Genomic DNA, 25,862 nt, shown 5'->3' with positions numbered 1-25,862 from the left:
TTAAGGAAAATATCACATAGCACTGGACCTGTGGGGTCCCACATGCTTTTGGCACTCATGGATGAAACCCACTCAAGCAGCCACTGGCCATTTTCACAGTCTGATGGTGACAATGACGTGTCAGAACTATTACAGGATTGTTGTTGTAATATGGGGAGCTAGCTCATTCCCATGGGATTAAGCTGTTCGTGCAGTAATCACTTCCCAGAGCATGCTGCTTGCACATTTTGAATCCCCCATCAAAAATCCTGTCACTTTAAACTCCAGGAAGAGAATACGAGCAAGTCCAGGCTAGTGTGGGAACATACAAATTGGCAGAGATTCCCAAGGAGCGATGCAGGGTTTCCAAGCTAGGTCTTTCCGAGCTGTGGTAGAGGCAGTTACAACCGTGCGGCAGAACAGCATTGCAGCACCATCTGCTGACGGTTGGTCCACAGCTCTTCACCGCAGTCAGCTCTCTGTTCGGCTTCGAATGTTCTAATGTGCTAACAGCGTCATCAGGTAAATAAATCGCTCTTTAGGGTAACAAATCCTGCAGTTACTGATTAGAACAAGGTATCTGTGTTCTCTTAATTTTTAAGCTTACAGTGTGACCTTGTCCTTTCTTTCATTGTGATATAATGGACCAAGTCCAAAGAAATAAATCATCCTGCTTGTGGGGCAGTTAGTTCTCTTTCTCTGTGCCCAATACCATGATGCAACTCACCAGTGAAAGAAAGCCCCAGCATATATGGCTGAACAAAGGTACAAGTTTAGTTACCTGTGGCAAAACACACACACACACACAAAGGAAACAGGAAAATAAGAACCAGGGAAATTCCAGTGCTCCCCCCCAACCCCAAATCTAAGAATGCCACGTTCAGAGTTGGTTTGTACTGGTTTTCTCTAGGACCATTTCCTATCTCATCACTTTCCAAATTCTGGCTAACTTCACCTACCCAACCCTGAGACCTTGGGATCTGCCTCTTCAGCCTGACACCTCTGACAGCTTCTGCACCTCACACACAAGGCTTTTCCCAGACGGGTCTGAAGATGTGTATGTAATAGCCAGTAGTCTGCAAACATCTCGCATCAGACAGAGCTGTGAAGAGAATTAACACACTCCACATCCCACCAGGCAAAGGCAGCAACTACTCTTAGGGCTGAGAAAACTGACAACAGGACACCGCTGCAGTTGGCTGTTATGTGCATCCTGCCACATAACTGTCACAACTGGTGGAGGCCTGAGAACAGAGCAGGCTACAGATACTATCCTCCACTGTGCCCTCAGTCTGTTGCAGATGTGTACATGGGAGATGTGTCTTGGAACTTGCCTTGTTAATGCTGTTGCAGTAGTGACACAACATTCAGCTCAAAGCTCTTACTAGCAAGTGGAAATGGGAGCTTTTTATTGAATGTATTTCTTTTAACCTTAGCTTTTAGAACAAGATATTTAACAACATTACCATTCATTTTTACAACACAAGCTCAACAGTGCTACTACTTCAGCTACAGCTGCTTACTGTCTGCTTCCCCAGGCTGAAGATTTATGGTGAAACAGACAGTTAAACACACACAAAACCAGAAAATGCAAGTAGGTTTTACTAATGAGGCAGACATTTTGCTGCATGCACCTCTCCGTCAGAGACAAGTCCAACTTCAGCAGACACCAAGAGCATCTTTTGTCTTTGCCTAATTTGCAAGCTGCGTTACACAGAACTGGGGAAACAAGTTAATGTATGCAAAGTTTGCTGGAGCAGCAAAAGCAACAGCAAGTGCTTGATGGAGTCCGAAGCCGTAGAGAGAAGAGAAGCTTTGCATTTCAAACAAAGGATTCCCCCAGGAATGAGAGGTATTTGAAGATGTCCACCTCTACATCTGGAACTGAAAGCTGAGATTTCTCACAGAGAAATGCAGATCAATTAAGCAAACCAAGAAGTGTTTGGGGAGGAAAAGAAAGGATTTGGCAGGCAGACACCAACATGCTGAGCAGCTCTGTGGGACTCCTGTCCCATGGACCTGACTGAACACATAATCAGTCTATTGTGTAGGTAAACACCAAGCTCATGGACAATTTTCTTCTCATCCCAAACATCTCCTGGCCACTTGCTGCCTAGCATCCTTTCTACATAAGTACAGTACCATACTGGTCAGTCAGGGTGTAAAAACACCTGGGGGAAGAAGGTTTAATGAAGTATAAAGTGTTTCTTCAAAGTGCATAAGTAGTAAACAACACTGCTCTGGGTTTGTATGTTTACCATTGTACCCAAAGACACCATGTTACACTGGCAGTTTCAGTGCTCCCAGCTTACATTACCTGCTTGGAAGCTGAATGGTACCTCTCTAGCTATAGTACCGTGTCTCTTAAGCTGCTGCCTGTCAGCAGACAGAGCTGTGCAAGTGTCCTCATATAGGTGCAATTTGCAGCAGCCAAAAACGATGGCCACAATGTCCTACCAGTCTGGTAAGGAAATGAGTGGTTTCAAATGTAGATCACATCCGAGTCGTGCTGCTGAACCTACAGACAAATCAAATAGGAAGAATTAGCTCCATCTTGAAGTCCTGCTTACAACAAAGTAATTTCCTTGGTCCTGTAGTTGCTTTACCTCCAACTCTGAAGCCTTTTGCAAGATGCCCTGCAATAACTTTTCCTTCTTTCTCAAAACAAGCACCCCTGCTATTTAGATAGGTTAGGCTTAAAAAGTTGCTTGTTACTTGCATTAGAAAGAGCTGCTTCCTCATCTGTTGCTACACTCAGCTGTTCCTTCTAAGCACACAACCCTGAAGATTCAGGTCTTGAAGGTTACTACACTAGAGCCTCTAAATAATCCTAAAACCCCTCAGTTTTGTTAATATAGAACAGCAACAAAATACATCAGGCTTTCCTTATTGCCAACACCTTGCACAATCAGCATTGCCAAGAGAAAGGTGACTTCCTTCCCGCTGTTCAAGACTGCATGTCCTTACAGTTCTTTTCACTCATTAGTGCTTCAGGACTCTTTGACAGGGAACACATTGGAAAAGAACTGAACTTTTGGAAGTCTAGGCACTTACTGGTATTTTACTCCCTGTGCTTAAAAGAGAGATTACCTGGTTTAAGATACCAATAAATCTGAGATACAGGCACAATATGTTTTAAGCTCTCTGTACCTGGAAGTATATTCTCATTTCCAGGCCTGGATGATACAAATAGAACCTAATGCAGATCTTTGTACTACGGAGTAGGGCACTTCTGGTTCATTTACCAACACAGCTTTGCACACCAGCTTAGATCATGCAAAAAAACAGATGGCCTTAAGTTACGAACAGTCCCAAATGGTGCACACCAGTGCAGGGTCTCCAAACTCATTCAACAGCCATGCCTTGACTCATCATTTCAGAGGCTGTGACAAAACAGGTCCCTAAAGCCAAGCATTATTGATCTCTCTGAACAATACACTTTGAGTGAGCATTTAGGAATTTACTTACAAATCTGATTACCTTTATAATGTGTTTTCTAGTTCCTGTGCCCACACTGCTGGCAACCAAGGAATTGGCTTGGAAAGAGGACTTTTCCACTGGCACCGTGTGCTGAATTTTGTTGGTACAAGGCCAGCTGCTTGTAGTATTTAGCAAGTAAGCAGGGAAAGGTCTTCGAAGATTTATATCCAATGAATCTCCAGTTTCAAAGGTTTTCATCCACAATGGGGTCTTTAAAAGAGCACATGGAAATTTAATACCCTCTCTATCTCAACTCTTATTAAGCCCAAAAGAACATCAGATACAGAGACAGAAAATAAAGGCCATCTTCCCTCATCATTTTTCCAAGCCTCCATTCTCTCTCTAAAACCATTGACTTGGAGCCATTTTTGCTACATGTGGAACAATCTGGAAAGACAAACCCAGCCCTATTCTTGCACTGGCTCAGGAAGAGGCTGGAATGTTTATATAAATAACAAGAAACTTCCAACAGAAATCTGGGTTTAGTTCCTCACTGCCTTGAGAAAAAAAAACCCCACACCAAGACTCATGACTTTCAGCAACCACAAAGCACGTGAATGAGAATGTGATGCAAACGATGAGGAAACACATCTAAATGTGTTATTGAGTTACAACAATTTAGGCTGCTCCAAGAGCTTAAGCCCTTACTGTGATTGCATAATCTGTAAAATAAGGTATTTTTTGCTTATTCTACTGGTATCCTGCCCAGGAAAAACTTCTTGGATGTTTTGACATGAAATTTTCCTTGTCTGTGTTCACACTTTTAGTACCTTACTGTCAAGGGTACTACAGCATGTGCCTTGAACTGAAACACAGCAATTATATTTGGCACACACATACTATTCTCTTTAATGGCTCATGCTGAAAAGGTGGCAGGTATTTGGGGTATACATACATTTCCTAAGGAGCGATCCAAGGATCCCAGGACTTCATTCCAGTGAGAGTAAAGCCCAGACTGTTTTTCTTCTAGTTTCAAAGCATGAATTTCAGATTTCAGTTCTTTCAGTCGATCTTCAAACTTTCTGCTCTTTTCTAAGTAGTCTAGCCTGCAGTCCACACGTTAGAGACAAAAAGCTTATTGGCATGACATAGCTCAAGAAATGGTGTGTGTGGAAGCAGGATAGAGGAAGGTCTTAGTTACATTTTGGGGCTTTGATAGGCAGCCGTCTGACCCAGTGAGAAAGGGGCTCACTTCCAGCCTTCAGCATTCACACACTTACTAACTTTTTATCAAGCATGTCCTTCCAGACCAAAAGAGGGAAAACTTCTCCATGTATTAGATCAAAGCAATACCATATTTTAACACTAGAGGGAAGCTTCTGTCCTCTAACGTGCTGTTAAACGAGCAAAGTTTGCCCCCGACAGAAAGCTCTCCAAGACAGAAGGGTTCTGGATTTAGGGTTTGATGCCACCAGAAGACTCTTTGTGTAAATAGCTAGTCTTACACAGACATAATCCACACCAGCCCAGTAAAAGGCTCCAGACGTATGTGCAAGTAGGAGGCCATCCTGAAACGTTAAAAGGATGAACCGTGATTCCCAGATACTACTTTTTTTCCTTTCTGTACTTTCCATGATGAACATACTCCTTTATTTACACCATAAGCATAATGATACCTCTCTCTCTCTATCTCAAAGGATAGTCTCTTGAGGTCAATGTCCTTCAAATCCAGCTTTATGGATCCTTTGTCAAAGTTGGCATCTCTGGTGTCAGCTGGGGAGTATTGTGGGTACTTGACCATGTGCTGAAAGAGGTGACACAAGCACTGTCAATAAAATCTGATTGTTCAGTTTGGGGTTTATCTCCCCAGTTTCTGCAAGAATGCCATGCCGAGCCATTCCATAAGCTACCTATGGATTCTGAGACACACAGATGCTCCTGCAGCCCTTCCCCTCTGAGTGGCCCCAGATGAACTGCTGAAGTCCATAACACACAGATCCAAGGGCTAAGAAGTATCCTGGCTGCAGTGTTTTTATCTATTTCAGCAGACAACCCATTCTCAGCAACACTGGAGCAGAGGTGGGAGTTGGGCCACACAGCTGCCTTCTTGCTGGTCACAGCTTCATCTGCTTTGCCTAAACACACTCACGGGCTATGTAGGTGCCAGGACCACAGAGCTGGCTCAGAACAACAGCCTCCACAAGGTATTGCCCAACTGAGACGGCACAAAGTCAATACCGGGTATGAATGAAGGCAAGACCATCTCTACTCCCTGAGTCCCAACAGCAGTCCTGCATCTAACTTTTGTCTTGCCTTTCTTATCATCCCGATTCAGTGCCCTGAACAAATACAATTTCCATCCTAGCTACACTGTGTTTAAGCACCACTTGGTCCTTTAGGTCTTTGTCCCCCAGCTGGATGCAGACATGCCACCAGTCAGCTTGATGGGGGCTATAAAAATGCAATCAACTACTGACTATCTCTGAAGACGAAGTGGTGCCCAATACAGCAGGAACTTACAGGATAATTAAGCCTGGTTATGTCTAAGAGTTTCTGCTTTGCTTTCCGTTCAGCCTCTCTGGCTTCATGCAGATCTTGTTTCAGATGCTCTGCTTCCTTGGCTCTGTAAGACAAATATCCTGTCAGGAATGGTTGATGATTTCCAGTATAAAGCAAGACATGGATTTCAGAGCTATGCACCTCACTAACTTCCAGAGAACAAGATCCATTACTGTGAGTTATTCCTTTACCCAAAGATACTTGCATTGGGTTGCTCAGATGGAGAACTAAGTGGACACAGCAGGATTGCTTTCAAAGACAATCCTGCTCAAACTGGCTGAATGAACATATTTTTCCTACTCCTAATTTCCATGGGCTCAGTTATGACCTGCTGATACAGATGCTCCAAGCTTCCCAAGGTGGGGAGAGGTGCAACATAATCTGCTCTTTATTTTGGCAAGCTTTTTGGCAGTATCCTAAAAACAAGCAGAAGGCCCTTAATAGCAAGTTAAACATCCTCTGTCAACAATAGTCTGCTCTGAATCATCAGGCATTATATGGAACATACAAACTCCAAGTGGTTTATGTTCCACGGGAGTTTACCTGATTTACAGTTCTCAGAGATCTTAAAGGGATATAAGAGACCACCACTTGGTACTAATAAATGAGAACAGCCTCCTAACTCACAGGGTATACAAACTGGTAAAGGTAGATAGCTAGGTAGACAGTGCTCTTTTGATAACACTCTACAGCAAATGCATCTGCATTCTGGATCTGTAATACTAAGCATCTCTAAAGCTTTGCATCTGATCCTCTGGAAACGACCTGCATCACAACCACCCTGTACCAGGTGAAACAAATAAGATGCAGGAAGGCTTAGTCACCCTTCCTCCCTGGCTTAGCTGAGAAAAGCAGCACATTCTCCACCCAGGCATCCCTGTAAAGCCACACAACCTCACTCAAACAAACCTAACCTCCGGTCAGACTCCTTCACCAGCTTCACTGCTATCAGCTCTGCCTCCCGCATCTTTTGCTCCATCAGGCGTTTCTCCTCCTTGGTTTTCAGAGCTGTGATCTCCAGCCTCTGTCGCTCTTGCTCAGCTTCTGCAGCATTCTGGGCCAGCAATTTTGCCTCTTCTTCTGCAATCTGAGCTTTCTCAGCCAGCAACTCTGCTGCTTCCTGGGATCGGAGCTAAGAAGAAACCATTTTTCTTAGTCACCCTGTCTAGCATCTACAAAACCAGCCCTGCAAAGAGTCAGAAGAGGACATCTTTTCCCAAAGATCAAGTGATAAAAATATTATTCCTTAAAATAAAAAGTATAGTAAACATAACTATAGGGTCTGGTGTTCCTCCTCTCATCCAGAATTGCCTAACTTCCTTCCTGCTGCTCACCTCTACAAAGCAAGGAGCTGGACAAAGATGTCAACCAAAAATTGAAGTTGGCCCCTTCAGTTGCCAGTGCACCATGCCCCTTTCTCCCAATTTCAGCTCCAAGGTTGCTTCCTTTCTTCCCTCTTTGCATGAAGAAAGCACTCTGAACCAAATACAGGGAGCAAATGACTCCCAGCAAATGGAGACTATGGCAGATCAAGATTTCCCAGGAATTTCAGCATGCCTTCTCCACCAGTGGTCAGAAACTCTCCAGCCTTGTCTGAGCCATAATTCCTGGTGTCTCACAGGAAACATAAGAAAAAAAAAAACCTCCTAAACCAAGAAAGGCTGTCAAGCATGAGAATATTCAGACTAATGTGCTACTCACCAGGGCCTCATTGGCCTGCCTGGCTTCATCTTCCAGCTGGAAAAGACGCCTTTCCAGCTCTTCTTTGGCTCGCTCAGCTTCTTCTCGGAGCTGCTTCTCCCTGGCCAGCCTTTGATTCTCCATCTGGAAACAGAATAAGCAATACCACGTTTGTGGGCTCGCAGCAGAACCTCATCTTGGCCTGAGGCAGCACAGCAAACGAATCTAATGAAGAACGGGCTGCTCTCTAGCTGGTGGACTGATACTCACCAGAGATGCAGTGCTGAAGCTGCTTGCACTTTGCAGCACTGAACTCCTCTAACAGGTAATACTGGTTATTTCAGACCTCTGGAAAAGCACCTGGATCAATCTGTTACGTACCCCACATCTTTGCGATCACCAATTCGGTTTCACAAACATCACTTACATCCTCAGATGCTGTATACACACCAGGGCTGTTCCCACATCCAATCCTGCTGCACTTTCGAACCTCCCACACATACTGATGCAGTGCGTGGACAGCAAGGGCACCAGCTGGAATAATAATCAGTATTTTCAACAACAGAGGAAGAAAAAGAACCTACCTTTTTCCTAGCTTTTTCTTCCCTGGCTTGTGCTTTCATTTGCTGGATTTCTATTGAGTCCACTTTTCTTCTCCTCATAAATAGGTCATGGTTTCCAATGCACAACTGCAAAATCTGAATAGGAAAAGCAAAGCAAATGTGATTTTGATATACTTGTGCCCCAGCCAGAGATATGAAGAGCCCCACATTGGCCTCACAGGACAGAAGCTCACTATTCTGACTTCAGCACTAGTACTGGCAGTTGCTTTCCTTCCAAGCAAATCAGCACGCAGGGCAGGCATACCCACGTACGTAACAGCTCAGAAAAGTTCATAACAGGAGGAAGGCTTCCTTCTGTGTTTCTCCCATTTCCTGAGTAAGAACAGGCAATAGATCTAGGCCATAAGTACAGAAGATGTAGCTGTGGGAACAGTCACCTGCAATGGCCCCTCCACAAGCTCACTGAGAAGTGCCCAGCCCCTGTGGTTGTGTTAGGAAGCAATCAGTGCTGATGAAATTAGCCAGCTGATTAGGTCCCTTCCTTGTTGCAGCAAAGGATAAACAGTAGCTGATTAAGAACCTACAGCAGCCAGATAGGCAGATGCTGCAGTAGCTTTGCACCTTTCCATATGCTACACCCTCTGCTTACAGTATCTGTTGTGATTTGGACTTTCTTCCACATCTTGCTTTCCACCCATCATCTCCCCTTCCCAGAGAAGACAAATGTATGCACCCTGACTTCCTGGACAAAACAATCCTCAGGAACACACATGCTGAAGCTCAATAGATTTTACAAACACTATTTCTTACCCAGATAGCAGTCAGTAGTACCAGACTCTGTTTTAAAGAAGGAAAGCAGGCCACTTACCAATTTGTTTACTTTGAGTTGAGAGGAAAAGAACTTGAAGACTTCTGCTTTTTTATCAAGAGGTTTAATAGTTAACTATACAGGCAAAAGAGAAAAAGAAAACACAGTGAGAAGGAGGAAAAACAAAGCTGAAACTATTAATACTAAAGCAAACTTTAGCCCATCTCCACTACTCTCCAGGGAAGCAGTGATTTATGGCACAAGTGTGGAGAGAGTGATGCAGAAATATTTTTGCTCAAAAGAATCAGAACCTGGGCTGCTGTTACCCAAGTTCCTTATCTGCTCCCACAGCTGGCTATGTTAGCAGATACAGCCTCCCACAGACCCACCCTGGTGCCAGTTTGGATGGTGATTTTCATAATAAACCCACCTGCGCACTTGCACACCATGCTAACATTGGAACAAGCACAGGTTATCAGGAAAACAGAATACATTCATCCCCAGAAGCAGTCATATACTTAGAAGTCAGGGAGAAACCAAACATCTCTGAATAGCAATCACTGCAGGTGTAAACAGATGTATGAAGGCCAGAAGGATGACTTCTTCTGAACATAACAGTCCTGGAGTTCCTGCTTCCTCACATTTCAGTCCTATCTCCCAAGCTGTTTCCAGAAGACATGAAGAGCTTTCATGCTGCCAGGTCAGCACACACTGTTTCACTTCTTATAGATGTGCACAGTTTGGCTGCATAACAAACACAGCTCCAATCTTTAAGATCCTGTTTGCTGTGACTCATGGGTTAGCTAGCACTCGATTCCTACAATTCATTTACAATGCAATGTATAATTTCAGGCCAGCTGAGTCACCAAGATCATAATGTCCTACAGCTTGTTTCACCTCGTAGGTAACAACTGGTTGAATATGTTGCCTGGTGAGGAACAGGCTATGAACGTGTCACTGAATATAGTGGAGGTTTGATATAGGGCTGCCCAACTTCCCAGCAGTAGGGAGCTAAAGCAGTTCATTTAAAAGACCAGAGGGGAAGTTTGATGTCATGCATGGATCAAACTTTTTGGAGGCAGAACTCCTGCCTGATTTCATGTGTGCACTTCTAACTCCCGACAGCAAACTTCATCTTCACTGTTCTTCAAAAGGCCTGCAGAAAATGGAGCAGGCTGTGCTGTCCTTAGGCTGATGAATTCCTGTACCAGTGTAGTTTTCCTGGCTTTGTTTTTCTGATTATAGCCTTCTATGTAGCCAGATGATTTGTAATGAGCCTAAATTTCACCTGCTCCCTAGAATACTTCCTACAGGTAAAAGACAGGCTCTGAAATTACAGTGGAATTGCAATGGTAGGGTTGTGCTGACGACCAAAATCGTTCACTGACAATCTGACAGAATTCAGACAGGAAAACATGTGGATCTCCCTGCATGTCTCCTCTTGCCACTGTGCTTCAAAAACCTCATCTACAAGGACAGCTTCTGCATGTGAAAATGGCATTAAGTTTTAACAGATTATCACATTCCTGCTGAGATAACAGAGGAAGGTGGCATTCACAACATGTATCTTTTTTAGACAGCAACACACTTGTTTTCAAAGGACAAGCAGCAGGGAGGGAACCAGAACAGAGGGCTCTGCAAGTTTGGAGAGCTCAGAGCAACCTCTGTCTCCTGGGGGAACAGAGGATACACAGCACATCTGAAAGGCAGGTCTGTTATTTCTAGTGCTGTAACAAAGCTCCCCAGGATTTCCCCCTTCTCTCCCAGTTTCTTTAAACAGAGACAGCTTTCAGCCTGTTCCAAGAATCCCAGTCCACACCCGTGCCCATATAAAAAGAATAATATATCAAAGCCATCATACCTCTTTCTCACTATAGGAAATGTTTCTGATAGCACTCCACTCAAACGACTTATTTGGAGAGAACCTGTTATTAATGCTGTAGATATGAATACCTTTGGCATCAACTCCAAGTAGGAGATCTGTGTGGTTTTTATTTTGCTAAAAAAGTAACAGATACCAGTAAATGCCATTTACAGTGACATTAAACAACCACAGACAAGAACCACACTCTAATACACTGATATTTATCTGGATTTTTAGGAAATTGATGTTTCCACAGACTACTGTGAATAATGTCACTGCTAGCTAATAAACCCAGTCTTCCAGGTTGCCTAAAGCAGCTCAAACTTCTAGTCTGCTTCTCCTTCTTCCCCTTTACATACCCAGAGCTACTCAAGACCTTTGTCAGATTGCGAAACATTAACTGGTTTATTCACCTCCTCACTTAGCAGGCAAGTCAACCAAGTCAGGACAACTAGTAGACAACCCACTACCAACACAGAAAACCAGAAGTCAGAATCCCAGATCCAAACTCACTGGAGGGTTTTCACAGGACAGTACCATCATCTACAGCAACTGAAAACTGCTAAAATAAAGCACTTACAGCAATTGGGAAATAATTGACCCCATACATTTCCAAGTCTTGGGCAATTTTCAGGTAGTTCATCTCAGCTTCATCCCTAGCGAATAAGGTCATGGTTATACTTGGAGATTCCAACCTTCCTCTCCTAGCTGACTCTACATTTCCCATTTAGAAAAGAAGAGGCAATCTGCTCTTTTGTACTTTCTTTAGTTTTCCCATTTTACTTTCAATAATAGAAAAAGGATAATAAAACCAGCAATGCTAAGGAATACAGTCAAGCTGTACCTATTTTGAAAATATATATATAGTGTAATCTTTATTAAAATGCAAGTCCAGTCTTATCCTCATGTTAATGTTGCCACTCCATCATTATTATATCTTGGAAACCTACCCTACCATTGTTTTCCATGACGTGAGGGTATTTCTTTCAGGAAACAGACTTCATTTAGAAATGAGTCTTGAACAAACTAAACAGAGCTTTGGGCAGAGGCCAAAGAAGGGTGAGAATCTCTCCACCCACCGTTCTTCTCCCTTCAAGGTGAGGCATCAGTAAGTCTTGAGGAAAATACTCAGTGAAAACAGTGCTAAGAAGTATGTAGAACAGCCAAAGAGAAATTGAACTGAAATGCTAGGAAAGGCTGCCTCTGGGAGCCAGCAGCTCCTACTTCTTGTTTAATTGAATTTCCAGACATGCTGAATGTCTCAAAGTAGCTGTATGCCCACATGGAATAGCACTAAAACTCAGCCCTGGAACTATGATGCTGTTTTGATTCCCTGCTAAGTACACTTCCAACTTTTTGAGCCACAATTTTCACAAGGTATAAAATATATCAGATTAATTCTTTTTATTCTAGAGGAAGACTGGTGCGATAAGGCTGCTGCATAGGGCAGACACAACAGCAACTCCAGGCAGCTAATGGCCTTAAATGAAACTCTTAGGGCTAATTGCAAACTCAACACAACTCGGACCTTCTGCAGGAACTTCCCTCTGCTGGCATACATGGACTCTGATGAGACAGGACTCCCGGTTTTGGTATGTTAGGTCATGAAGCTCTGCAAGAGCCCTCAGCTTCTCTGTTCACTTCAAAGCAAACCCAGTTTACAAGCATCTGGAGCCCTACACAAGACACTTTTTACACCAGATGATGTAAAGATGCTTTTTACCCCAGAATGGTGCGTGTTTTCATCCTTAGTTATAAATTAACCTATTAACATCACAGCTTTGAAACCAAAATGCCTTAGCTCATTCTACAAAACCCAAACTTCACTGAAGACAGCAAGTAACCAGTTACTGAAATGCATGGGATTTACAAAGAGTGAAATAATTTCAGTACCTGGCAATACCCCTGTGCTCAGCATACCAAGCAGTAATCTTTTCTTCCCACATCTCTGCTGTCAGCTGATACTGCCTGAGGACCTACAGAGAAAAGGAGTTTGGTTTCCTTTGAAGATACATATACATGTGGTGCCTCTCCCAAGCAACATGAATGCAGCAATGCAGTTCACAGCTTGGTCATTTTGCCAAGCTCGGGGCAGATGCAAACAGTTTCTAATGCTCTATAACTAGCATATCTGTGTTACAAAGAGTAGACTTAAAGATTTGGCTTTATAAAGAATAAAGACTTACCCTTTTGGGTAAAAGCTCATCATGGGCTAGAAAGCCTGGCTCATGAAAATTTGGGTCGTAGTCACCATACTGTCCCAAGAAAAGAAAAGATACTTTACTTTGTTAGATTCAGAATGCTGGAGAACTTGTCACTTGCACAGTTTAATCCAATTGCTTGAGACAAATTTTGATTTAGTTCTTTCATAGACAGGGTAACACCTAATAAACAGGTCCATGGAATTTCCTTCCAGTCTTTGTGTTGTGCATGTGGCTCCATGCATAGGTGGTCTGTAACCTTAGACTTCAACCTTAGACTGCTGCTCTTGGTAATTGCAGATATGAAGGAATCTTCCATGACTTCATACCCTCCTCTGAACTACAGGCTATGTTTAGGAGTGTAAGCTCCCCTACTCATTCTTATATCTACTCTACATAGATTTGGCTACTGCAAAGGGCCAGCCTTGCTAAGAACTTGTGTTCACCTCCTGCAACTGTGCAAGTTTGGCTCTTGGTGGCACGAAGCGAGCTATATGTACTGAGAGATCCTAAATCCTTCTATTTTGAGCTCTGGTGTCAGCAGCTGCTGTATCCATGGACAGTTTTTAAACCAACAGCAAATAATTCTAGCTGAGAGAACGATTACTTCACATCATTAAGTCCAAAGAAATCCCTTAAGTTGCAAAAGCATAGTCTATAATAGCAAAAGCCTTGTAGTGGCACCTAATGCTTATTTTTCTAGCTGAGCCTGTACCTCACAGGATGACCAACTTCTTTAACAGCAAATTTTAGCACTGTTGTGTTTTACACACCACCATGTAAATGTGCTGATTAAAAAAGGACACAAAATCTATTTTAAAAAGAGCACTTCTATGCACAAACCTTGGCCTGAACAGCATAAGAAGCCAGTAAAACTGTTGCTTCTGGAGAACAATAGATTTCCTCATCCAGTATTTGTTTCTTAACCTGAATCAAGAAAAAAAGGGAGCAAGTTAAAGAAGCTCAAAGTTGGAACTTAATGTGAGGCTTGAAATGAAACTAGACATGCCCAGACTATAACTTGGCAAACATCACCATTATGAATTAATAACAGTAACAAAATGGCAATCAGAAACACAGGAAGCTTTTACTTAGTATTGCATTTAATGGGGAAAAAAAAAATCCCCCCTTTTGAAAAAGAATGTATTATAAAATCGTTAATTATTATTAATTAAAGTCATTTCAACAATTCTTTCTCTTCCTGCTTTGAAAAAGTTACCTGTACCACATGTAAAACATCAGCTTCTAGACTGGAAGGGACCATCTAGGCAAAGCAGGTCCAACTAGACCAGATTATTCAGGGCTGTCCACCTGTCTAATGCTGCCAAGGCCAGAGACTTACTGAAAACCATAATCACAGAATGGTTTGGGTTGGAAAGAGCCTTAAGATCACCAGTCACAACCCCCCTGCCATGGACAGGGAGACCTCATCCCAGACCATGGCACCCAAGGCTCTGTCCAACCTGGCCTTGAACACTGCCAGGGATGGAGAATTTACCACTTCTCTGGGCAACCTGTTGCAGCGCCTCAGCATCCTCATAGTAAAGAGCTTCTTCCTTATCTCCAACCTGAACTTTCCCTGTTTAAGTTTAAACCCATTCCCCCTTGTCCTATCACTACAATTCTCAATATGGCTTATCTTCTCAAGCTTTTCAGAATGAGAGAATAAAGGAGACCCCCACAATAGATCACATAATTTCTTCAGTTACAGTGGCCTAAGCACAACAAAAATGTACGGGCTTAAAACCAAAAGCCCAGTATAAATGGTGGAGTCTATTAACATTCATTTCATTTTAATACTCCATGGTGCTACCAAGATCAGAGGTCTAATAGTTTGGAAGATCCTGCTTGATTTTAAATCAACTGTGTAATTTTTACTTGAAAACCTAGAGGGAAGGGGAAATTAATCTTCACAAATCCTCCTCTCAGGTGTGATGTATTCAGCCTACTAACAAGCACAAGACAAGGAAATTCTGCATAATGCACAGTCTTAAACAGTTCCAAGAAGAAAAATCACTTGCGATAGCATGGAGCTCTCTTCACAAATACACTTTGGCGCTGTAGGTATCGTGAACTGAAATGAACCATCAAGAAAGCTTTTCTTTTAAATGTAGTCTCTTGTGAGCACAATATATGAACCTGAGTAATAGTACAGGGAAAATTCTTTGTAAGCTGTTAAAATGGAAAGAATGAAAAGATTGAAACAAGTTTTCTTCCAAATTGGAAAGCTCCAACTTTCATACTCCGTGGTGCAAATCATACATTTGAGAATTCAGAACAACTTCAGATAAATCAGTTCTTACAAGGGCATTTTGTTACGCTTCTTTCTGAAGAAGCAAAGTACCTGACGTAGAGACAGACAATGTTTAGCTATAGTCATTTACATTTATTCACACCTTTTTGCAAAAAGCTGTTATGCCACATTAATTTGTAAAGGTCTGAATAGTCAGGAAGAGCTGAAAAGTGGAGGCATCCAGATGTCTGTACATGTTTTTCCTATTAGCATCCAGGTGTGATCTGAAGTTCTTACAGTCAGGAAACTCTGCAAGTTGAAATTTGTTTCAGTCTTGTTTTTCTCCTTTGGAATGAGAGGAATTTGCTAATTGCATATCTGCTAGTCAAGGCAGGTTCCAAGAGAAGAAAGTGAACAAAATCAGGATTAAAAGGCTAGGAAAAGAGTTCTGCCCCTCATTCTTTTCCAAAATTAGCTTCAGAAGCAAACTGCCAAGTGGTTAAGGGCTCTGGATGAAGTTCTAGTTAGTATATTAACCCTCAGAACAACAGCATTTTACCATTACTTCGCTAACACATCCTCCTCAGGGCAGAAGTGTGTTTACTCTATTTACAGATGCAGACTGACTTTAAAACCAATCTACTTGCACAAGCACATACTGCTGAAAGCTACCAGAATAAAGCACCACACCAGGAGGCTGTAACTAGCAGAGGGACTCCACAGCAACTCAGCAGAGAAGCTGGATGTCACAGACATGGGAACAAACAGCTAACCATCAAAAACTCAATGCCTGATTATCTATTGCTACAGACACAGTCTCCTTCTGCAGCTAGGGAGCCACAGCATGGCTTTTCCTCACTGAGGCATCTTAAGTTTGATAACAAACCACTGCACACCAAGAATTTTCTCCATCTGCTTTTTAAATGGAGATCCCTAACAATTTCTGGGACAAAAGAAAACAAGTGGCAAATAAAAAAGCTGCCTCTGCACAGCTACTACCATCAATGCATGTGTGGGGTTAATTACTGGTTTTACCAGCTTTCATTTTGTGTGAATTTGTAAGAACCACCACAGTCTACAGACCAAGCTGTGCTCATACATCAACAGCTCTGCTCTTGAGGACAGTACTGTTGTCCTGCAGCTCCTCAGTAGATGTCCCTATGGCAGAGCTGAAATGGGTTTTGTTATCTGTAATGAGGATTTCTCAAAGCTAGGGATTTATCCTGCTAGCATGAGTAGCCTGCATCCAGTTCAATGAGGTAGGGAGGACAACTCAAACTGGCTAATGTCACTGACACAATTCAGTGTGTGCAAGTCTGGATGTTCAGAATACCAACCCTATACCAAGGGAAGAACTCTGCACATCCAGGGGCTATCAGACCATATGATGATGCTTCCATACTTTGTCTTTCAAAGGATCACACATTGTGGTCAGTCTTCTGTTTGAGTCCTAGCTGTGTGTGCTACTCCACTCCTTTTGAAACTTGCTACATGAACAAACCTGCATTTCAGAATGGCTATCAAATTCTATGATCTTTTTTCCCCACAGTCCTAAATCAAGTTGGAGGACAGGTGAGGAGTTCTTGTTTTCTAGTGATTGTGCCTTCTACAGTCATACACAGGGTCTCCCAGTAATCCCCTGGGCTATTTTTAGGAACTGGCAAGTTTTGTTTTCAGGGACAGGCTGTAGTCACAGGTCTTGTTCTGTCTGCAGCGGATATGGGTGAAAAAGTTTCTCACGCTCAACCGCTTACCACCATTCCTTCCCCCTGCTCCACCTTCACATCTGCCACCATGACTGCTTGTGTAGTCACTCCCCCACACTGCATACATCTAATAACAGGTCTCTTCTAATCCTGCTCGTTTTGAAAGAGCTAGGTTAGGGAATGGTTTCGTGAGAGGTTACACCAGCAGGGCTAAGGCAACAATGACAGGGAGCTGTTGAGACTCTCTTCATCCAATTGAGCTGCAGCCAGAGCAGACCAGATGACACAGTCTTCAAGATAACTTCTGGAGCTGATAAAAATGATGGCTTCATCCTTTTCCAACACTGACCAGTTAGTGCAGAAGCCACACAGCTCTTCAGAGCCAACCTTGCATGGCTTTTCTTTTAAAATATATACCACAGGAGCAAAACAAGTCTGGAATGTCCATATAGAATCACAGAATAGTTAGGGTTGGAAAGGACCTTAAGATCATCCAGTTCCAACACCCCTGCCATGGGCAGGGACACCTCGCTCTAAACCATATTACCCAAGGCTTCATCCAACCTGGCCTTGAACACTGCCAGGGATGAAGCATTCACAACCTCCTTGGGCAACCCATTCCAGTGCCTCACCACCCTAAGAGGAAAGAATTTCCTCCTTATATCCAACCTAAACTTCCCCTGTCTAAGTTTTAACCCATTACCCCTTGTCCTATCACCACAGTCCCTAATGAAGAGTCCATCCCCAGCATCCCTGTAGGCCCCCTTGAATTATCACCCAAAAAGCAATGTGTAAAAGTCATTTTACATGAAACTACAGGTCTCAACAATTTAACTCCCATTCCTAGTACAAACAGTAAGGGAAGCCATAAAGAGAACAAAAACCTGAAGAAGGCAAACAACATTCAGCTTTACCAGGACACAAAAGCACAGCAGTCAGGAGAGATGTTTGTATTCACAAAAACAAGATCTTTACAGAGACACTGATACAGCTGAAGCCAGCAAAATCATTGAGACTAACAGCTGCCAACAAGATCAAAGACAATACAAAAACATTGGGGTAAATACAGAAGGAATTCATGGTTAAAAATTGTTTCTGACCTGAAGGAAGAACAAATGCTGGGTAATTTCCTGTAATAGTTCCTCTTCTACCTTCTCTGGGTAGAATTTAGCCAAAAAATGAAAGCTAATGGGATCTTCCTTTGGGATTTCTTGATCTAAAACCTGTTTACAGATAAAATAAAATCAGAATCAAAAATAGTACATAAGTGTCTCAAAATAATATTCCAGGGGAAAATCAGAAAGCAGACAATAACCCACTCAGTGCAGCCTTTACATATCTTAGAAGAGAGAGCAATGCTGAGCTTTAATCTACTAGCAATCAGTACATCTAATGGTGATTGCTCTGTGATCCTTCAGGTCACACTTAACAGAAACAATCAGACCACAACAAACTTCACTCTTAAAATAATGATGCTATCTAAAATGGAGCTTTTGTGTAACACATTCCCCTTCAGCTCCTGTGCTTAAATAAGTAAATCTTTTTATAAGAAGAAAACTGCCACTTTGATATTTTGTTTCCTATACCTTTTTGTCCATCTTTAACCAGGTGCACATTCCTTTTATTGTGTACTGCAAGCCAAAGAACCAAGTCTCCCTTAAACCAAGTGCTCGGCACACCAGGTCAAACAAGTCCTTTCCTTTCCACTTCATCTAAAAGAGAGAAAGAAAATTCAGAAAAACAGGAATGTCTTGCATAAATTTGTCTCATTTTAGTGAGGCCAACTAGGCTACCATTTGCGTTTCTCCTATGAACTCTTATCTGACCTTTAGCTTTCCAATGAAACATGCCTACTGCTGTCTACAAAGGTGAAATAGCTACCACGCTCCACCTCCTCCTCCTCTTCTCCACAGAAACATTCACAGAGCAGCTATAGTCCTTAAACCACAGCATCAAGGACTTTCTGAGCATGGGGAATGACAGTTGTACTACTGATGTCCTAGGACATGGTAAGGCTTTATTAGTATTTGTAAAAAATCTCATTCAATAGTTTATGCAAATTGGAGAGACTGAGAGAGGGCCAGGGGAAATCAAAGGAATGTCAGGGCACAGGGAAGAAATGCCCAACAGTGAAAGCAAATCCACCTTTCACATACCTTAGTTATTTCTGTGGCACCAAGCCAAGCCTTTATGCTACTCTTATTTAAATGAACAGAAGCCTCTTTTCTAGAGTGATTGAGTAGCCAGCCACCACCGACAGCAAACTTTGCTTAAAGGCTCCAGAATTCACACACGTATGTATGAGGCCTCATTTTTGCACTGAGGAGGCTGCACATCTGTTTCTTCTGTTTGACTACATGTCAAAACGATGATTTTGTCTATTTGCTTTGGTCCACCATGAGAACTTGGGGGGGGGGGGAGGGTAGGGGGGAGAACTTTTAGGTAGTATCTGGATGGAAAGCAGGAAATCATCCCAGAAGAACAATACTTGGGGAGAAGGTAGAGATAGCAAAGGAAGGAATACATCAAGCTGGATTTGTTAACAAGAACTTTGATCTCTGAATCAAATTTTCCAAATCCTTTATTTTCACTGATCCAGAATACTTGCAGGCAGAGCTGTAGGTCACAGGAGTGAGCTGCCTGTGAGTAATCTATTCTGTCTCTGAGGGACACAGTAAATGAAAATACTAAATGCCCCACAAGACACTCAAGTGTCTTATTAGAATTGCCAGTCCCACTGGACCTCAGTTTTCTAACTCCTCCCAATAACTGTGTGTCTTCTTGCTTTTGCTGGATGATTAGGAATTAATCAGGCAGATTTCTATCTCCTCAACAGTGGAGCCCAATTCATTTAGCAATTCATCACTTGCTGCATTTATTTTCTTCCATATTTTCCTGCAGTCATGGTTTGTCTATCCAATTTACTAGAGTGCCATAACTGCCGGAAGAAAAGCTAGCTTTTTCATTTGATCATTTTTGCCTTCTGCCCAGAGATACAAAGCAGCCATAGTAGTTAAAAGAATAAACTGCAGTTTACAAACGGGAAATTTGAAGAGAACATCCCATATCAGCTGACTGCAAAAGTACCATTTTATAACTTACTTTACAAGCAACATCTTAGGATCAGCTCTGACCAGAGTTCTCTGTCAAAGCTGCTCAAGGATGTTGTGAATGCTCCATCCCTGGCAGTGTACAAGGCCAGGTTGGATGGCGTCTTGGGTGACAGGGTTTAGTGTGAGGTGTCCCTGGCCATGGCAGGAGGGTTGGAACTGGGTGATCTTAAGGTCCTTTCCAACCCAAACCGTTCTATCATTCTGTGATTCAAAGTAGGTATATACACAAACAAGTCCTGCATCATATGCTGGAATGCTTATGAAGAAAGCAGGCTTACTGCTAACTTAGCAGTGTCACAGTCAAATGAATTTCATGGAACAGCTTTAATTCCTGACCAGTGCTGTTTAAAAGAATGCATCTCAGCCTGAGTAATCCACTGCTTCTAAAAATAACAGATCAGTTTTAAGGCCATCCATGAACTGATAAACTGAACGTTTCAAATGTATGTCTTGCTCATACAAAGGTCAGTTTCCATCTTCCTGGCATTCTGCTGAGGACTCTTACCTCACAGCTGAACTCCATTTCAGCATCCACTGTTACAATTTTGACTTTAAAAGTCTTTGGTTGTTTCTTCTTCAGGCCTCGGATGGACATATTTTTTAGTTTATGAGGACAGCCACACCTGAAATCAAACATGCATTACCTTTAGGGCTAGAAATCCAGTAACGTTTTCTTGGCTAGATTCCACAGCAGGACAAATCCAAACTTGCAGAATAAAGTCACCTCTAAGTATGCATTTAAAATTCAGTTTGATCTTTAAATTTAGTTTGCACCTGAAAATAAATTGCTCCAAAATGTCATTCCTGTCTTTCCTGAGACCTTGACAAACACTGGGTTCCTACAGTACTAGAAAGAACATCATTCAGACCTCATATTGCAAGATCCAAGGGCCTGCCTCTCATTACAGCTGCAGACATCTAGAGAACCTTCAGTACAGCTCTCATGCTCCACACAAGCACCCACATCCATGCAATTCAGCAGTCTCTTACAACAAGACTCTGCAACGAATACAATACTTGGCTTTTGAATAATGCCAACAGAAATATGACATTCCTCATCCCTTTTATATATCCAAGCACAATTTCCTTTCTCAAAGGTCTGTGTGGCATGTACCAGCTCTACATGCACCAGTGGAAGCTCCACTTGTAAAACAGTAAAGTGCTACATCACACAGAAAAACCTTACGATGCCAAATCCAACTCAGTCCTTTTCCGTTAGTTATGGTACCTCGAGCCACTAACCTACTGAGTTTCTTTACAACATGAGATCTTCACTCCCTGACATGATACGAATGCCAAGAATACCTGCAGTGGAATTAAGCTGAATTTACCATGTTCTCTTGGGCATACTAACTCATTATGACAGAAGTTAATTTTCCCAGTGGGGTTCTAGTGAAATGAATTTAATTTTGCAAAAGCCTACAGAAAATGCCTTCACAAATCTAATATTCTAAGAGCAACTGACTTCATGCCATCAAGAAAACTGATGAGACGTGCTATTTCCACAGCCACAAGGGTTTTGTGGGTTAAATGATAGTGACAATCCGCACTATGCAGGTCTCAGGTGTTTATTTCTGAGCACATGAAATCAGCCTGCAAAGTTTTCTTCTTTTTACTTCATAAAAAGAACACCTCAGACTTGCACAACCCAGTTAATATCTGCAAACTATATAGGTCAAGAAGAGGCTGAGGCATTCTTGGTTTCCTACAATGTAAGACTATTACACTGTGGCAGACTTCCAGTCTCTCCTTGAGGAATTCCAAAATAAAGTTCTAGCTTCAACTGAAAGGTTCCATTTGTCTGATCCTGCCAGCATTTTATACATTATCTTGTCCCCTTCTTTGCTTCTGCTGATCTCAAAAGTGGATTGCAAATGTACTGATTATTTTCAGCTTACCCTTGTATGTGCCCCTCAACCAGGAATTTAAAGTAGCTAAAAAGGAGGTAAAAGGTATATGGAAGTTTTTCTTTTAAAACTGTAGGGAAGCTGAGGCAGAGAACAGATGAGTCAGTTACCAAATCATATGGACATCAGCAGTAGAGTTGAGAACAAGTACTTCAGACAACTCAGAGTAGGGAAGAAAGGCTCAGGAGGAAATTCATCTTTCTGACACCACTGAGACCAGTTGAGGAGTCCTCTCCCTCCATTCAGCTGTGGTAAAGCTTCTGCTGAAGTCTTGTCCAGGCTGGGGCAACACACTTGGGAAAGATAATGGGCGAACTGGAGAAAATCCAAGGGAGAGGTCCAAGGGCTAGAAAATAATCTGTGGTAAAATGAAAGTTGTGGTTAGTAGAGAGCAAAGGGACAAGCATGATAAAACGTTGTAACATCTGCTCTTCCTGACCACAATGGTTAGAACAAGGAATAATAAGCTTAATTAAGTTGCAGTCAGATTGAGAGAAATTCACTAATAACAATATGATGGTGCTGGGAAAGCGTAGGATGGAATTTCTATCTTTCTGAACTTCTATCCAAACAGTGTGACAGTATCTGCTCCCCCTCAAGACGCAGGCAACCACATGCCCCTACAGCACCCTCCCCAACTTCAAGTGTTCTCAATTAAGGGAAAAGGAATATTTAAACCCCATAAAATTACCATAGTAGAATGGTGTAATGTGGCCACAGTAATATTAACAAGGAGAGCATCATGTGAAGGCACCCAAAAGCAGTAATTATTCCAGTGATGTCATTTGATCTCTAATCTGCAAGCTGCAGCACAGCTACCAGGAAAAATCCATGTTAACCTGTGACATTCCAAAGGTCTTTCCTGATCAGTTTTCCTCAAAAACAGGGATTTACTGTAAATAATTGTACTATTGGATACAGCAGTTAAAGCACAAGAACTACAAACTACAACACTGGAAACAACTCCTGTGAGTTCTGAAAGAAACAGTAATGGATGAAGACAAAGAAGAAAAAAGCTTCATAATTCATTATTAAGATGTAATTTGAAACAGGATTTAAACAGGAACTTGGGTTTAGGGCCAGTACAGAACATTCTCAAAGAGTTTCATATGGAAAATGCTGAACCGATAAAATTGAACTGCAGAAGAATGTACTCATTTTCTCAAAATATGACAAAAATACTGGAGCCCTCACTTTGCCTTTGAAGTACTTCCTTTTTCTTCTATAACCTGGTTGAAATGACAATATAATTTGTTCAACATTTCCAATGGCTTTTTTTTTTTCCTTTCCAGAATTTTTATTCCATGGAAAAGTACATTCTGACTCACAGTGAAAAGACATTTTTGAATATCAAATTTTCCCAAGAAATGTAAACTGCATTTTAATCAATAGCACTGGTAAAGAAATAGAAAATGTTTTCACACTGAATAGCTTAAATGAATGACAGATACTGTCAACATAAGCAAAAGCACTTAACAGTCAAGTGTTTTAGGAAAATAACTTTTTCCTAAGTTACTTCCTAAGATTCCAAGAGGAATCTTGCAGAATAAGACTATCTGGGTATGCAATCTTTTATTAAAGTGCAAAAGCAATTTACCCTCTAGATCCCTGCTAATAACAACACTTAACTGTGAATCATGTGCAACGTGTTTTCAAGATAGAGTTTCTGTCACTGAGCTCCAAGTGATTTATTTCTGCAGTTGCCACAGGGACCTAAGCTCAAGACCCAGAAGCAGTGAAATGCGATAGATCAGAGGGTGCCATAACCTTACCAAGTAACACATTAATCCAAAATAGGGTGGGATGATAAAAAGATTCCTGTCCAGCCAGAATCTGGGAACAGGGAGTTCAGAAGCTGTGAATGTCCACAGCTTCTCCTGCACCTCATGAAAACCAGCAGAAAGATGATAAAAGCTTTGCTTGATGAGGGGAACAGAAGTGCAGTGCTGAGGAATATAATTTGCAGGAAAAGAACAGTCCTGACTGACTCTGCCTTCTAGGGTGTTCATATCAAGATGAAAGAGCTGCCATCCACCAGCTCTGACTCAATTAGTCTTCTTCAGTCTTGACGATGACAAACTAATGCCTGAGCGACACATGGGGGGTGCAAGGGAAACTGGGACAGCAGGCAATAGCTGGAAGAACTGGCAAGGCGACTCTTGCAAGGACTGATGCTTATCTATCACAGCACTAGATGGGCAGTGGTGTTACATCACTGCACTGCATTCTATCAGTACGGGGAATAACCCACACATCAGCTGCCACTTCCAGTATTAACTGAAAATGACAAAGAAGAAAAAAAAATGAAATCAGCACACGCACACATACACAAAGCTCAATGAATTCAGAATTCAGTACATTAGAGACAGGTAAATACACCAGTGAGCAAGCTGCAATTAACCTTCCCAAGAGTAAAAGTACTATTTACTTTCAGTTTAACATTCCTAAGGATGCTTTCCAGGGCTCTCTACAGGGTATAAACATTTCCCTTCACATGGCACTTGCTGTCAGTGACAACACTATTACCATCCAGTCACACTTGGGTCAGCCACACTCTGTTTCCACACGAACAGAAAAGCCAACGACACTTTTTTAAGGTGAGACCTCCTCAGTCAGCTGCTGACAGGTTAGGAATTAACAGTAACTGTGAAACCCCTCTCTTACCCCTTCCAAAAGCAGTCTGCCCTTAAAGACCAGTACTGCACAGGGGCAGTACCATCTGCTAGCAAAGTCCTTACACAAGCTAGCAATACAAAAAATCCCTTTGGAGTGCAGCATGGTTTAAAGAAACAAGGTTTGAGAAGTGTTTTAAGAGACACCAAAAGAAGATGCTTGAAACCTCAACTGCAAAAGTACATTAACACAGCTCCTACTAGAACTTGAAAGTCTCCTGTCATCGCTATTTACTGCTCCTCTTCATCCCAAATTCCCCTGACTCATTCTCCCAACTCCTGAATTTTTATACTTAAGCTCAGAAATTAATGCAAGCCATTTGAATGCAGACAATACAGGAAAGCTCTGTGGGCTTTTTACCATTGTTGACTCACACTTCTGCCTGCACTCCCTGCCCTGCCCAAGTAGCAATTTACGCAAAGAATTTGCTGCTTTAAAATGGGTCAACGACAAAAAAGGTTTTTCCTTTAGTTCCCAATCTACCAAAGAAGTTATCTAAAGTCACCAGCTGGAATCAGAACTTACCTCACAGATCATTTTCGGAAAGAAGATAAGGAAAAATCAGTTCTTCTGAATCCAAATGTCCATCTTTTCCAGCAGGCATCAGTATCCAGCCCTCACAAGTTCTGCCACTGAAAATAAAACCCAAGAACAACTTTTATACTTGATCCCCTTCCCTTTGTTTCCTATGAACTGCAGCATGTTAGCGCCCTCTGAAAAATCAAAGGATTGCTTTCCCAGGTGATATGAAAGGCTCTTAACCATTTCCTGCCTGGGCCAGCAAGACTCCTCCCAACTTCTCGCCACTGCAATTCACCCTTAAAGCACTAAAATAAGAGAAACCCATGAATCTTGCCTTGGAGATCTGCAAGAACTGGTAATGAGCTTCCAAATAACTCCTTTGAGCGTATCTGAACAAAGGATTTCAGCAGTGTCTCCAGCCATACACAGAACAGCCTGGCCGCACCATACCCAACCACCTTAAAAAGGGAAGCCACACAGTGTTGTCCTGCCAAGTAAACACGATTCCCTACCTGCCCTCTTCTATGGTGAGTGCTGCTGGGACAGTAACACCCAAGGGGCCTGGAAAGTGAGGAGCAAACTACTTGCCCGAAGGGATGGTCATAGCCTGAAGTCACAGGAAGAGAAACCACCA

At 42.2% G+C, this 25,862-nt stretch overlaps 1 protein-coding gene across 3 annotated transcripts; it reads right to left on the bottom strand.

Annotated features, from left to right (window-relative positions):
• Window positions 1-1,364: 1,364 nt before the first annotated feature.
• LOC133220787 (merlin-like) lies at window positions 1,365-25,759 on the bottom strand. 3 transcript variants are annotated; one of them, XM_061369129.1, is made up of 20 exons: window positions 25,741-25,759; window positions 25,232-25,338; window positions 22,144-22,391; window positions 20,632-20,749; window positions 18,600-18,725; window positions 18,114-18,236; window positions 13,918-14,001; window positions 13,060-13,128; window positions 12,767-12,849; window positions 11,454-11,529; window positions 10,871-11,008; window positions 9,070-9,144; window positions 8,223-8,336; window positions 7,660-7,782; window positions 6,873-7,090; window positions 5,920-6,022; window positions 5,076-5,203; window positions 4,355-4,505; window positions 3,460-3,669; window positions 1,365-2,497 (listed from the first exon to the last, which is right to left on the bottom strand). In XM_061369129.1, the coding sequence occupies exons 3-20, from the start codon at window positions 22,149-22,151 to the stop codon at window positions 2,462-2,464; spliced, it is 1,983 nt and encodes a 660-aa protein (XP_061225113.1). In that variant the 5' UTR covers window positions 22,152-22,391; window positions 25,232-25,338; window positions 25,741-25,759; the 3' UTR covers window positions 1,365-2,461. The 3 variants fall into 3 exon arrangements, with proteins under 3 accessions (XP_061225113.1, XP_061225124.1, XP_061225132.1); XM_061369140.1 differs by lacking the exons at window positions 18,114-18,236; window positions 18,600-18,725; window positions 25,741-25,759 and having other exon boundaries at window positions 25,232-25,708; XM_061369148.1 differs by lacking the exons at window positions 18,114-18,236; window positions 18,600-18,725; window positions 20,632-20,749; ... (1 more) ...; window positions 25,232-25,338; window positions 25,741-25,759 and adding an exon at window positions 15,419-15,918.
• Between the last annotated feature and the right edge of the window lie 103 nt (window positions 25,760-25,862).

The sequence above is a fragment of the Neopsephotus bourkii genome, unplaced genomic scaffold (genome assembly GCF_033783945.1).
Source record: "Neopsephotus bourkii isolate Nb327-2 ecotype Australia unplaced genomic scaffold, CSIRO-AGI_Nbou_v1 NB_140, whole genome shotgun sequence".
In the NCBI taxonomy this organism is placed as follows: Eukaryota; Metazoa; Chordata; class Aves; order Psittaciformes; family Psittacidae; genus Neopsephotus; species Neopsephotus bourkii.
This window is presented reverse-complemented; position numbering and strand designations above follow the sequence as displayed.